Source organism: Fusarium oxysporum, chromosome IV (assembly GCF_013085055.1).
Source record: "Fusarium oxysporum Fo47 chromosome IV, complete sequence".
Taxonomy (NCBI): domain Eukaryota; kingdom Fungi; phylum Ascomycota; class Sordariomycetes; order Hypocreales; family Nectriaceae; genus Fusarium; species Fusarium oxysporum.
In genome coordinates, this window is record NC_072843.1 from 3,752,526 (window position 1) to 3,764,877 (window position 12,352).

Here is a 12,352-nt window from a genome sequence, read left to right on the forward strand (position 1 = left end):
AAATGGCTGATACCTTGCTTCTGTATTCAACGTATTCATATAATCTTCCTGTTCCAAATCCGTACGTCCGAGAGTTCTAAACTGCTCGGTCGCAGGAATCTTCGCACGGCACTCGGGGGCTGTCTAATAACAGCACACACACGGCCGGCTGGGCGAAAACGAGAGGGCGATATCGAGTCGACGTGAAGTTGAAGCCTTCTCGTTCTAGAGTTTCCCTCGAGAGCGGGACGTTGAAAGCGGCCAACGGTCACCGGGGATAAGAAAATGCGAACAAATCAGCGATCGTCAAACAGGAGCACCAATAACAAAGAAGACAAGTAACTGCAGCGCCCTGCCCGTAGGCGCATGCAGCCTGCGTGTATCCAGATCTGATGCAGCTTTCAAGGATACGCGCAAGGGTTTGCTGGTGGGTTTGCGGTTCGGATTGGCCTTTGTGGGAAGTGCTTGGAAACGAACTGAAGCATTTCATAGAACTGATCGCGATCGCGATGTGCCTTGGCTGGCACGCAGCATGACGTTAATTCCAACCTCCAGGCGCACGGGTTGGGTTAATTTAGGGGCCCTTTTCTCACTGATTGGGCTAAATAGGTGACCTAGCGTACAAAAATCTATTGTGCTTCGATTCCTGCCCCATTGTGTTTTTTTTGCCCTTTAGAAGAACGCCAGAGGCGCCCTGCGAAGGGCGGCTCTGAATGTCGTCACTTCAAGGTCTGGACTCCCTTGCTCGGTGGGGGCCGCCGCGGGAAAAAAAGCATACGATCGACCTTGGCCTTACGGTTGGAGTTATTGATTCAACGGAATTAACTCTCGGATCTTTTGTGGGAATCTTCAACCAATCGGCCAAAGTCTCGAGGCTATTTACCCCTTCTGGGTTGACTCAACCATCATGGGGTCAATATAGTGTATTGAACTCGAATGCTTCTCCCAGGACAAAATGAGGTGATTCTTCTCACCGATTACCTGTGCCCTGGCGCAGTATACTAATGTGATCGACGGGGCCGTCTTTTTCTCATGTATGCATGTGTGCCTCTTATTTGAATCCTTTCGTGATTCAGTTTCAACATGAAAAAGGATATATATCGCCCTTGCCTGAGTAACACAATAAGATCTAGGACATAGCCCGATGGCGCATGATGAGAAGCCTTGGGCGTTAAATCTCCCAGCTAAATCTCCATTCTCTGTTTCTATTTCAATACTGAGCTTTGAGTTAGGCATATAGCTACTCAAGTTGAACATAGCAGGGAACAAAATGTGGTGTATAAAGCCCTTGGCTTAAGAATGAATAGAGGATCTAGCGTCAACGGCCCAGATGCGCTCAATACCAAGTTGAGATCTGTTCAGGTTTGAGATTTGTATATGCGTGACGAACGCGAAATCATCATTACATGGTATTGAGCGATCAACCAATACACCCAATATACCTAGATATGTGAATGATCTGGAACAGTTCCCGTAACCGCCATCTAACAAATGGAATCTAACTACCTAGGTAAAATACGTCATAAGACAGAAATGCCAGTTTACCTACCTTATTGTTTTATGTCTTGATCAGTTTGTGTTCACTGTCAAGAAAAGGCATTCAAAGTGTGGTTGCATGGTTCAACACCATTGTTCAGATCTCGAAATCAAGCAGCATGTGGAGCCAACGATTTCGACATGACTTATTGTTGGCTCTTAACGGAAAGCGTAGGAGGCCAACCCAAGGTATTTCCTTACCTGCCGTTTTGGCCTTGCGAAAAAGTGCGCTGCTGTGGGAAAGTGCAGGTGCTCTTTTCGAGAGTTAAGCAACAGTTCGTTTGAAGTAGGAGCACACCCGAATCAGTTTCCAACCTCACTTCGGAATTCCGACCACTCTCTACCTAACGCTTAATTTCATTTCTGCACTTTCTCTCTTCAACTTAGTCTTTTCCTTTTCGCGCCACAACATTTTGAGCCTATCGCCAACCAACTCACTTCTTTCTACTACTCCTATGTCTCTTATGCTTCTGACTGGCGATGAACATGTCGTCTAAGGCGATGTCCTTTTTCCTTCTGGGGGTGACCTTTCTTACGGTCTTCGCGACAGAGGCGCACTGCTTCTCATGGAGGCCGCGACCTGTGGATGGTATGTTCGAGTGACCGCGCTGGCGCTTTGATGCTAACATCACCACAGTAGGTCATCAGGTTACACTCCAGCACCCACAACGCAGTAGCGATAACTCCGCCCTGCTCAACAAACAATCAGAAAAGAGGCTATCCAACGTTTACAATACCGCACTTCAAGAGCTTCAAGACCTGGAGTCTGAACCTCTCTGCCATCGCATTGCTGCACGTCTGCTAGTCAACAACTGTCACCTCCTGGATGGCCAAGACGACGCCAAGGTCCATATTGATAGCGGGAGAGCAGCTCGAGACTTTGTGGACTCGTATGCAGCAAGCCTTGCTATTTGCGACTTGGAGCGCGGCAGTTTCAGAATTCCTGTATCTTGCTCCAAGTTTCGAGAGTCAACCCTAGCTACCCTTTCTGCTTCACCTATCCCACAAATCCATGTTTCGACCGTTGAGATTGATGAGTGTCTCGAAGGCCTTGCTCAGTCAGATTCGGCTTGGAATACATGGGTGAGCTATCGCCACAAAGCGTTGAGGTTCTGTGATGCCGCAAGGGCAGATCACCAGAAAGGTTAGTGAGCACACAAGCAAAGAGAAGCCATACTGATCGTTCATAAAAGATGAGAACATCCTCCTTTATCAGAAAATCACTAAAATTCTCGAGAAACTCACCCGTGATATTGAGGCAGACATGGAGGAACGATTCCATTCACTCAATCGAGCCTATACTGCCGCAAGCCAGTCTGTTGAAGACATTGGGCCTCATGTTCGACATCTACGTACAGAGATGGAAAGAGCCAGTCAAATCCTGCGAGACGATTTAGGTCGCGCTGCTCAGGTACATAGCCATTATTTCTTTCTGTGACACACTACTGACATGGACAGGACTCGCGCGATGTCGTGGAAAGTGGCCTCAAAGAAACGAAAGTACTCCACGATCTTTTAGAGCTTCTTGCTCGCTCAGTTCAAGAGAAGACTGCAGATATCGTTTCATCACAAGAGGTTGCTTTCCAAACAAGCACAAAGCAGTTAAACAACGAGGTCGATATACTTATGGCAGTGCTGAGTGCAGCAATTTCGTCTTCTGTTTCCCTTCAAAATCAAGTGGTGAGTCTGCTGATGAATCACTCGGATGTCAAGGTTGACCATTTAAGGAATTGACGGAATCTCGGAATGCAGATATCCTGGAGAAGCAGGTCAAAATCGAACAAGTAGGTACCGGCTCCCATTCTTGAGTATTCTGTTGACCAGCTGAAGGGTATGGGGAAACTCGAAAAACTTGCTGAAGACTTGCTGGTCAAGTACGATAACCATGAATCCCGCCTCGACAAAGCCTTTCGAAAGACCGGCCAGGTCCTGGATATACTTGACGCAACTGCTGCATCTGCCACTGGATTGCAAAGCTCTGTATTCAGCAGTTTCGGGCTTTCAGGAGTTTGGCCGTACATTATTTGCCCATTTTTGTCACTTGCAATGGGATCTTATGGTCTTCAACCTTCCCTTGTGAGAAACATATGGCTCGTCGGGTTTGGTAAGTTTCTGAACTTGTCAAAGACTTTCGCTGATTGTATCAGGCGAGTTGATGGGCATGGTTGTGTCAAAAGCAGATTCCTACAAAGATGCTTTCGGCTTTCCATCGACAGTCGAAACCCCTGATTTAACCCTCAACGACACGTTCAGTACCTCCCTCGCGGGAGAGAGCATCCTCAAAAGCGTTTAGTGCTTCGTTTTCGACAGCATCCAAGTGAAGGTAAAAGAAAAAATCGGGCTACGTATTCTGGTTGTTTTGGGATTCATTTGATAGCAGGACAGACATGGAACTTATGGATGGGATGGGTGCTTTCAGACTTGGCTCGCATTTATCATGTCTTTTTTTAACTCTCGGGATTCGGGATTTGGGATACGAGCTAGATCACGCATGGGAACATACAGAGGCGGATCAAAAGGATCCTGTGGATTTCGTGGCGCCAGGAGCATATCAGTTTGCTTTAAGCAAAGGAGTCTTGCCAATCAATTTCATGAACCACCACATCATTTACCTTTCCATATCCGGCATCGGAGAATTGATTGCCCTATGAACCAACCTGTATTTACAACAGTTGCTCGTGTCTCCACATGGGAGTTTCAGCCTCATCGCCATAAGAAAAAAAAATAAACCAGTGCACAATACTAGCATTGACTTTCTAAATGGCATCCATTACAACCACTTAAAATTGAAGCCAGAAGTGCAAAGAGAAGAACAATAAGAAATAATGATTGGTGGGGCTCGTGGTCATGCTACACAAAAGTTTCATCATCAGACAACAAGGCTGAGCCATCGCTCATTTAACAGAGATAAGATAGGGCCGAGCGCACGAATCAGAGCTCGCTAAGAACCCCACAATGCCTATCACCACGTGATTCTTCCAGTAGAGAATCGGCGTCACCCTAGCCGCGAGCTCGCAACTTTGTATGCTGCTGGGTTTTACATCCACGACGAATCACCCCCCGCCAACACACATTTCAGCCTTTGGGTTCTCATCGTTTTCACTATACGTCTTGCGCGAACTCGTCTCCATGTAGAGTTCTACTGGCGCCGGCATTTCTTCACCTGGTGTAAGTCTTTTCCTGGTCGATGATGTCGCGAATTGCTTCTGCCATTCACCCGTTCTCCTGATCTCTTGGAGGCGCAGTCCACCAACGCGCATGACAACCATTAGTTTCCCAGCCTACGAGCATGCCTGATCGTGAAGCGTCCATGATCATGATTCTGACATATCGGGACACTATCGTTCTAAATGAAACAACCTACTAACGAGGACTTGTTTAGAACAGAATGAACAGCCAGAACCTTGGCCCTGTAGTATACGATCGAGACCGCGAGATGGAAGAACGACACCGAGCTTTACAGCAACGTGAGGAGATGGCCCGTCGGGATCAAGAGAGAGAACGTGAACAGCGCGAAAGAGAGCGCGATCGAGATCGAGAGTCCAACGACCGGTACCAATCTACACCTCACCACAGCAGCGCCGGCTCCATTCCCATTCACCAGCCGGTCGCGTCGCGAATCTCTGGCGCAATTCATAGTCCCGGTGGACTTCTTGCGAATCACAACGGAAATCCTCAAATTCCCCTCGGTAACCCACCAGGTCCTCCCCTGGCCGCCTTCGGAGGGCCACTCCAGAGCGAGCACAACCGACCGGTCCAACACGGTGGACCAAATAATAGCAATACACAACCACAAATGTTCGCGCCGATGCCGCACGGTGGACCGCCGACATCTACACAAGCTGCTGCCAACAGTGTCGCGGCTGTGTTTGGCGGTCCTTTGCAGCAACAGCCTCCGGAAGGCCAGCGTGGGGGCCAGCAGAGCGCGCCGTTCAACCCAGCTGCTGCATCGGCAGCTCATCAGCTTCCTGGGGGAATTACCCAGGGGCAGCAACCTATTCTGAATGTAAGTTCCATTGCAATACAGTTACCTTTGCGACGGGATGTTGTCATTGGAGGGGTACCAACAACCTTGCGCACGTCGCAGCCACCCGCTAAGTTTGCGTTTGCGAGCTGGTGATGCGACAGCGCGGGCCGCTGTTGAACCACCCACAAACCTTTTGCCTTACCTTTCTATCCAACCCAACTTCATCTACCCCTCTTCTTATTTCTCCAAATTCCCTGATGGCTCTCGTGTGAAACATTTACAACTCGTCACATTTTGTTTGCCTAGTGCCCGTTTTCTTGTTCTCGCAGATATTCTCCAACATGGAGCCTCATGCTCTCCTGGCAAGCCTTCCGGCGAACCCAGGCGATCTTGTTGGTATCTTCAACCATGAAGGAGAAGGCATGGCGCTTCTGCATGGACAAGAATCCGGCGTACCTTTATTCTACTTTACTCTTATTGTACTACACATGTTTCCTACTGGTATTGCTTGGTACACGATTGCTGACTGCTTTTCTTTCCAGGATGCCCTCACCTACCTTGACCAGGTCAAAGTCCAGTTCCACGACCAACCAGACGTCTATAACCGATTCTTAGATATCATGAAAGATTTCAAAAGCCAGGCGTATGTTACTGATTGAGCCGCCACTTTTGTCGCGACCACAGCTAACGCAAGGACAGTATTGACACACCAGGGGTTATCAACCGAGTATCTGAGCTCTTCGCCGGGCATCCAAACCTGATTCAAGGGTTCAACACTTTCTTACCTCCCGGTTACCGTATCGAGTGCGGCGCTGGCAACGATCCGAATACAATACGAGTCACCACACCTATGGGCACCACGGTTCAATCTATCACAGGACGCGGAAACCAGGGCGATGGTCACGGTCCTGCCACAGCTAATCAGCCCTTGTTCCCCGAACGAGGTAGCCAGTGGCAGCAACAGAGACCGCAGCATAGCATTGAGAGTCCGGAGGCACAGTTTAGTACGCCTGTTCAGAATGGCGCAAGCCTCTTTGTTCAAGCTGCAGCCCACAATGCTGCTTTCAACGAGAGCAACAACTCGGGGCAGCGACGTGCTCTGCCCCAGGGCAGCACAGGTCCTGGGGAGGGGCCAAATGCGCGCCAGGCCTTGACGCCCACTCCTTCTGGACAAGCTGGAGTAAACGGCAATGCAGCAAATCAGGCAAACATGGAACGACGGGGGCCAGTTGAATTCAACCATGCTATCAGCTATGTGAATAAGATCAAGGTAAAAACCATCGCTCATGTTCCAGCTTCTTAAAGCGTCAGATGTACTAATCATGGCAAAGAACCGGTTCCAGGACAAGCCTGAAATTTACAAACAATTCCTTGAAATTCTTCAAACCTACCAGCGCGAACAAAAGCCTATCCAGGACGTATATGCGCAGGTTACCACCCTGTTCAACTCGGCTCCTGACCTACTCGAAGATTTTAAACAATTTCTGCCAGAATCAGCTGGACAGGCAAAGCAGACCCCCAACCGTATGGACGATGGACCCCCATCTGGTCCCAATCAGACACCACAGCCTGCTATGAGAGATGGACAAAAGATGCCTCCTCTTGGTAGCTTTGCGCCGCCCGCTAGCGCCACTAAAGACAACAAGAAGCGACCCCGAGCCGACAAGCAAGCTACTCAGCCTGCAACCGTTCTTGCAGACGCGACCTTAATTACGCGGACTCTTCCTCCTATTGCGAATGGTCACAAGAGACCTAAACTCAACCATGCCAGACCAGGAGGTGACAACTCAGCAGTCGAGCCAACTCTTACACCGGTTATGCCAGAGCCCTACCCTGCTAAACCCTCCTCGACATCTAGTCAGGAGGAGATTGCCTTCTTCGAACGCGTTAAGAAGTTCCTTAGTAACCGATCTTCCATGAATGAGTTCTTGAAACTTTGCAACCTCTTCAGTCAGAACATCATCGACCGAAACACATTATTTCACAAGGGTGCGTTGTTCATCGGCGCAAACCCCGACTTGATGAACTTCTGGAAGACCTTTGTTGGCGTCGATACTCAAGATGTCATCATCGACAATCGTCCTGCGCCCCCGACAGAGAAGGTGTCTCTCAGCAACTGTCGTGGGTATGGACCTAGTTATCGATTACTTCCCAAGCGAGAGCGCCTCAAACCCTGCAGTGGCCGAGACGAGCTCTGCAACTCTGTTCTCAATGATGAGTGGGCTTCACACCCTACGTGGGCGTCGGAGGATAGCGGATTCGTTGCTCATAGAAAGAACCAGTTTGAGGAAGGCCTGCACCGTATCGAGGAAGAGCGCCACGACTATGACTTCAACATTGAAGCTAACATTAAGTGCATCCAACTTCTGGAGCCTATTGCTCAAAACATGCTCGCCATGTCTGCTGCTGAAAGAGAAACATTCCAGATGCCTGTTGCGCTCGCTGGGCAAAGCACGTCTATTTTCAAGCGCATCTGCAAGAAGATTTATGGTGATCGAGGTATCGATGTCGTTAATGACATGTTCACCCATCCTTTCGACGTCGTGCCTGTCCTATTGGCTCGCATGAAGCAGAAGGATGAGGAGTGGCGGTTCTCTCAGCGAGAATGGGAGAAGGTGTGGCACGCCCAGACTGAGAACATGCATCTCAAGAGTCTGGACCACATGGGCATTCTTGTCAAGCAAAACGACAAGAGGCACTTGACTGCAAAGCACTTGGTCGATGTCATCAAGACAAAGCATGAGGAACAGCGTCGCGAGCGATCGCTGAAGGGTGACGTCCCTCGACATCAGTTCAGCTGGGACTTTAGCGACAAGGATACAATCATTGATCTTCTCCGCCTCATGATGCTGTACAGTTTACATAATGGCCAGCACAGCAGCCAAGAAAAGGAACGCATTCTGGAGTTCTTCGAGTCTTTCATCCCTGCCTTCTTCGATATTCCCGAGGAGAACATTCAGGATAAGCTTCCCAAGATGCAGCCCGATTCTGGCGAGGACGAAGTGGAGGATCACACGCCTGCAGAGCTGACCAACGGCCGTAGCCGACGTAACGGTCGAAAAGGAGATCTACTTAGAGGAGTTCTTGATCCTGGCCGTAACGGTAGCAAACCCCGCGGACATAAGGAAGACAGCGCCTCTGGAAGCAAAGAGACAACGCCTGATGTTACTTCGGCAAATGAAGAGGAGATGCCCGATGCTTCCGATGACGTTGCCAACACTGACGTTTCCAACGAGCGCTGGATACCCAATATCCCCAAACCCGTTGTTGTTGGTCAGAGCGAAGAGATCCTGAGCACTGAAGGCGAGTTGAAGGCCGATGGATTCTTCACACGACCATGGTACAACTTCTTCTGCAACCAGACCCTGTTCGTCTTCTTCAGCATCTTCCAAACTCTATATCGACGTCTTCAAGATCTCAAAGAAGCAAAGGAGGTTGTGGCTAAGGAGGTCGAGCGCCTCAATAAACAGAAGCCTGCTCGGGATATCGGTTTTACTGAGAACCACATGAAGTTCTTCGACACCAACGATGACCCAGACAGTTACTGGCCGAAGACCCTTGAGCTCATTGAGGAGTATATTACTGGTGACGTTGACGAGAGTCGATACCAGGATGTGATGCGACACTATTACCTCAAGACTGGATGGAAGGTGTACACAATCCAGGACCTGCTCAAGACCCTCTGCCGTCTGGCCCTTACCTGCAGTAGCACAGACGTAAAGGAGAAGACTCCTGACCTCATTGCCCAGTACCAGGCCAACCGTGAGCGAGAGGAAACAAGTTACCAGACAGAGATTAGCGCCCGAAAGTTCGCTGAAAAATGTGTTAAGGATGGTGATATTTTCGTGATATGCTGGGTAAGTTCAAGTCACCATGACATTTTCTAATTGTCAGACCTCTAACAAGATCACAGTTCCCCTCCAAGTCTGAGGCGACCGTGCGATGGCTTCAACGCGAAGAAACAACCTTCTACATGGATGAGATGCAACTCCGTGAGCGCTGGCAGTATTATATCTCATCTTTCATTCGCGTTGAGCCCACCGAGGGAGTACCTAGATCGAAGCTCCAGAAGGTCGTGCTCTCTCGCAACCTTCCCTCACCCGACGCCGATTCAGACGAGGATTCCATTCCTAAGGCTGTCTCGTATAAGGAGAACCTGACCATCAGTATTTGTCTTAAGAGTTCAAAGATGATCTGGGCTCCGGGGACTTCTGAATACGTCGTATATGACCAAGGCCCCAAGTCGGCAGAACAGCGTGAACGTCGCGACAAGTTCATCCGCGCCCTTAGCGCCCATCGAGAGAACAAGCTTCTCGAGAAGTGGGTGCACAATCCTGCATGGACGAAGGACCTTAGTCCAGAAGAGGTTCAAGAGCAAAATAAGAACTTCCGCAAATGGATGGACGACGGTGTCGTTCCGCCCAGCGCTGCTGAAGACGTGGAGATGGATTAGTCCTCTAACTCTCGCCAGCGGCAGGAGCAGGGACGAAAGCGCGGCCGAGAAGCTGCTCCAACAAAGCCTGCAGCGACCGTCTCAAAGCCAATCGGGAAAGCGTCACGAAAGAGACCTGCGGAATTACTCGTTTCTGCTCCACCAAACAAGAGGATGAGATATAGTCCTCGCATTACCAGGGCACAATCCGGGAGCGACGAGTCGAGCAAGTAGGGGAGGTGGCTAACTTTTAGAGGAAATAAACGGGGAGGGTGTGCTTGTATGGAACTCATCAGCGGTTTGGTTGTTTTTGTTTTTTTTTATCCTTTCCTCTATCGTTTGTGTTTTTAGTCTTTGAGATTCAAAAGGCGACAGGAAATTCGCAACCAGAAGGCTTGCCCGCACGTCAGTTTTCCTCTTATAGCGAAGGTTGATATGATGTTTGAGGAGTTTTAGAGCTCCTTTGGCCTGTACTCTAGAAACTCTAACCAAGCACGTCATGATTGATAGCAGTATCGAAGTTATACAGTTAATGTCATCATATCAAAAGTCATGCCTTGAGTTGGTCTCCTGTGAATTAAAAATGGTATTTATATCTCTTCCTAAATGGCTATGTAAGGGTATACCGTGGAGCAGTCAGATATCGTAGGCCATATCAAGATGTGTCGGATACAGCAAGACAAAACTTTTCGTTCCATCGCACCACATGCCTGTTTAATGTGTCATCTAAATCGTCAATTATCCCAGTCGCCCCTTTTATTGCAGGTTCTCGATAACCATAGCAGAAGCACCACCACCACCGTTGCAGATACCAACGGCACCAATCTTGGCCTTCTTCTCCTTGAGGACGGAGGTAAGGGTGGTGACAATACGGGCACCAGAGCATCCAAGAGGGTGGCCGATGGCAACGGAACCACCGTAGACATTAACCTGGTCAGGGTTCAGACCAAGGATCTTCATGTTAGCGAGAGCAACGGCGGAGAAGGCCTCGTTGATCTCGTAGTACTCGACCTGGTCGGCGGTCAAACCAGCGTGCTTGATGGCCTTGGGAATGGCCAGAGCGGGAGCGATGGTGAAACGCTCAGGCTCACGCTCAGCATCACCCCAACCAAGGATCTTGGCAACAGGCTTAAGGTTGAGCTCCTTGAGCTTAGCCTCGGAGACGAGGACAACGGCGGCGGCACCATCGTTGATGGGAGCAGCGTTAGGAGCAGTGACAGTACCATCAGGCTTGAAAGCAGGGCGCATGGCCTTGAGCTTGTCGACATTCAGGTTCTTGACCTCGTCGTCACGCTCAACCTTGATAGCGGGCTTGCCACGACCACCGGGGACCTCAACGGGGACGATCTCGGTGAAAAGACCGGCCTCAGTGGCAGCCTGAGCCTTCTTGTATGAGTTGATGGCGTACTCGTCCTGGGCCTCACGGGTGAGCTCGTGGTCCTGAACACAAAGCTCAGCAGAGATACCCATGTGGTCCTTCTTGAAAGAGTCGGTCAAACCGTCTTTGAGGACACCATCGATGAGAGTCTGATCGCCGTACTTGGCGCCGTTTCGGAGGTTGGGGAGGTAGTGAGGAGTGTTGGACATGGACTCGGTTCCACCAGCAACGACAATGTCGGAGGTGCCGAGCATAATGTTTTGAGCACCAAGAATGATGGCCTTGAGCGAAGAAGCGCAGACCTTGTTCACGGTCGTGGCGATGACAGTCTGAGGAAGGCCTGCACCGAGGGCACATTGGCGGGCAGGGCCCTGTCCGACGCTGGAGGCAAATCATGTCAGCAACGGGGTCGCAGTTATCTCAATTTTCGAGATCATGATGGCGGGGTAGAGAAAACAAAAGACCTACCCAGCGGAGAGGACATTGCCAAAAAAGACCTCGTCGACATCCTCAGGCTTGATACCGGCACGCTCGACAGCTCCTGTGGATAGTGTTTAGTATACTGAATGTTTTTGTTATTCGCCGTTGCGCGATTCAATCTTACCCTTGATGGCGACAGCTCCCAGTTGAACGGCGGTCTGGCTCGACAAAGAGCTATATTAACATTAGCCACTGCAAGACATAGATCTAGCAAATGCTCATACTGACCCGAGGAAAGAGCCGATGGGTGTACGAGCCGTAGAGACGATGTAGACAGGAGGAAGGTTGGCCATTTTGGAAGATTTAATGTGTTATGAAGATTACAAAAATCAGGAGATCGTCAGCGGAGAGCTCAGTTTATAGATTGATAAATCAGCAAGGGGATGGATAGTGGAGCGGAAACCGGCGGCAATTTTGTTGAGGGAGTAGCGAATCTTACAGCTACAAGCGAACAGCACTTTCCTTCCAATGGATCTAGCTTAAGGCTAATCTTGGGTAAGGCAGGAAGTGAGCAATAGAGAGGCCCCTCTTACCCGTGGTTGAGGTGCCAATGCCCTCGAATTCGGGATCCGTACAGCGG

The 12,352-nt window shown here is 49.8% G+C and overlaps 3 protein-coding genes across 3 annotated transcripts; 2 read left to right on the forward strand and 1 right to left on the reverse strand.

The window, feature by feature from the left end:
- Positions 1–2,001: 2,001 nt before the first annotated feature.
- Positions 2,002–3,808, forward strand: FOBCDRAFT_292365 (uncharacterized protein; the record flags this gene model as incomplete). Its single annotated transcript, XM_031178350.3, has 7 exons — positions 2,002–2,104; positions 2,153–2,659; positions 2,709–2,926; positions 2,974–3,195; positions 3,243–3,299; positions 3,346–3,619; positions 3,663–3,808. 7 exons carry the CDS (start codon positions 2,002–2,004, stop codon positions 3,806–3,808), a joined length of 1,527 nt encoding a protein of 508 aa, XP_031044237.3.
- A 1,095-nt stretch (positions 3,809–4,903) lies between these two features.
- Positions 4,904–9,935, forward strand: FOBCDRAFT_132572 (uncharacterized protein; the record flags this gene model as incomplete). The annotated part of the gene is made up of 5 exons (XM_059607893.1): positions 4,904–5,521; positions 6,025–6,125; positions 6,182–6,752; positions 6,814–9,339; positions 9,396–9,935. 5 exons carry the CDS (start codon positions 4,904–4,906, stop codon positions 9,933–9,935), a joined length of 4,356 nt encoding a protein of 1,451 aa, XP_059464731.1.
- Positions 9,936–10,448: 513 nt separating this feature from the next.
- On the reverse strand, positions 10,449–12,336 carry FOBCDRAFT_221851 (Thiolase, N-terminal domain-containing protein). The gene is made up of 4 exons (XM_031178340.3): positions 12,001–12,336; positions 11,897–11,946; positions 11,761–11,833; positions 10,449–11,673 (listed from the first exon to the last, which is right to left on the reverse strand). The coding sequence occupies exons 1-4, from the start codon at positions 12,063–12,065 to the stop codon at positions 10,671–10,673; spliced, it is 1,191 nt and encodes a 396-aa protein (XP_031044227.2). The 5' UTR covers positions 12,066–12,336; the 3' UTR covers positions 10,449–10,670.
- Positions 12,337–12,352: the final 16 nt, after the last annotated feature.

Bases quoted from the DNA above. Each gene is read 5' to 3' on its own strand.
- FOBCDRAFT_221851 (XM_031178340.3), bottom strand. From the start codon at position 12,065: ATGGCCAACCTTCCTCCTGTCTACATCGTCTCTACGGCTCGTACACCC. The intron at 11,834-11,896 runs GTAAGATTGAAT...CACTATCCACAG, and splicing joins GGGAGCTGTCGCCATCAAGG to GAGCTGTCGAGCGTGCCGGT. The intron at 11,674-11,760 runs GTAGGTCTTTTG...ATTTGCCTCCAG, and splicing joins GGCAATGTCCTCTCCGCTGG to CGTCGGACAGGGCCCTGCCC.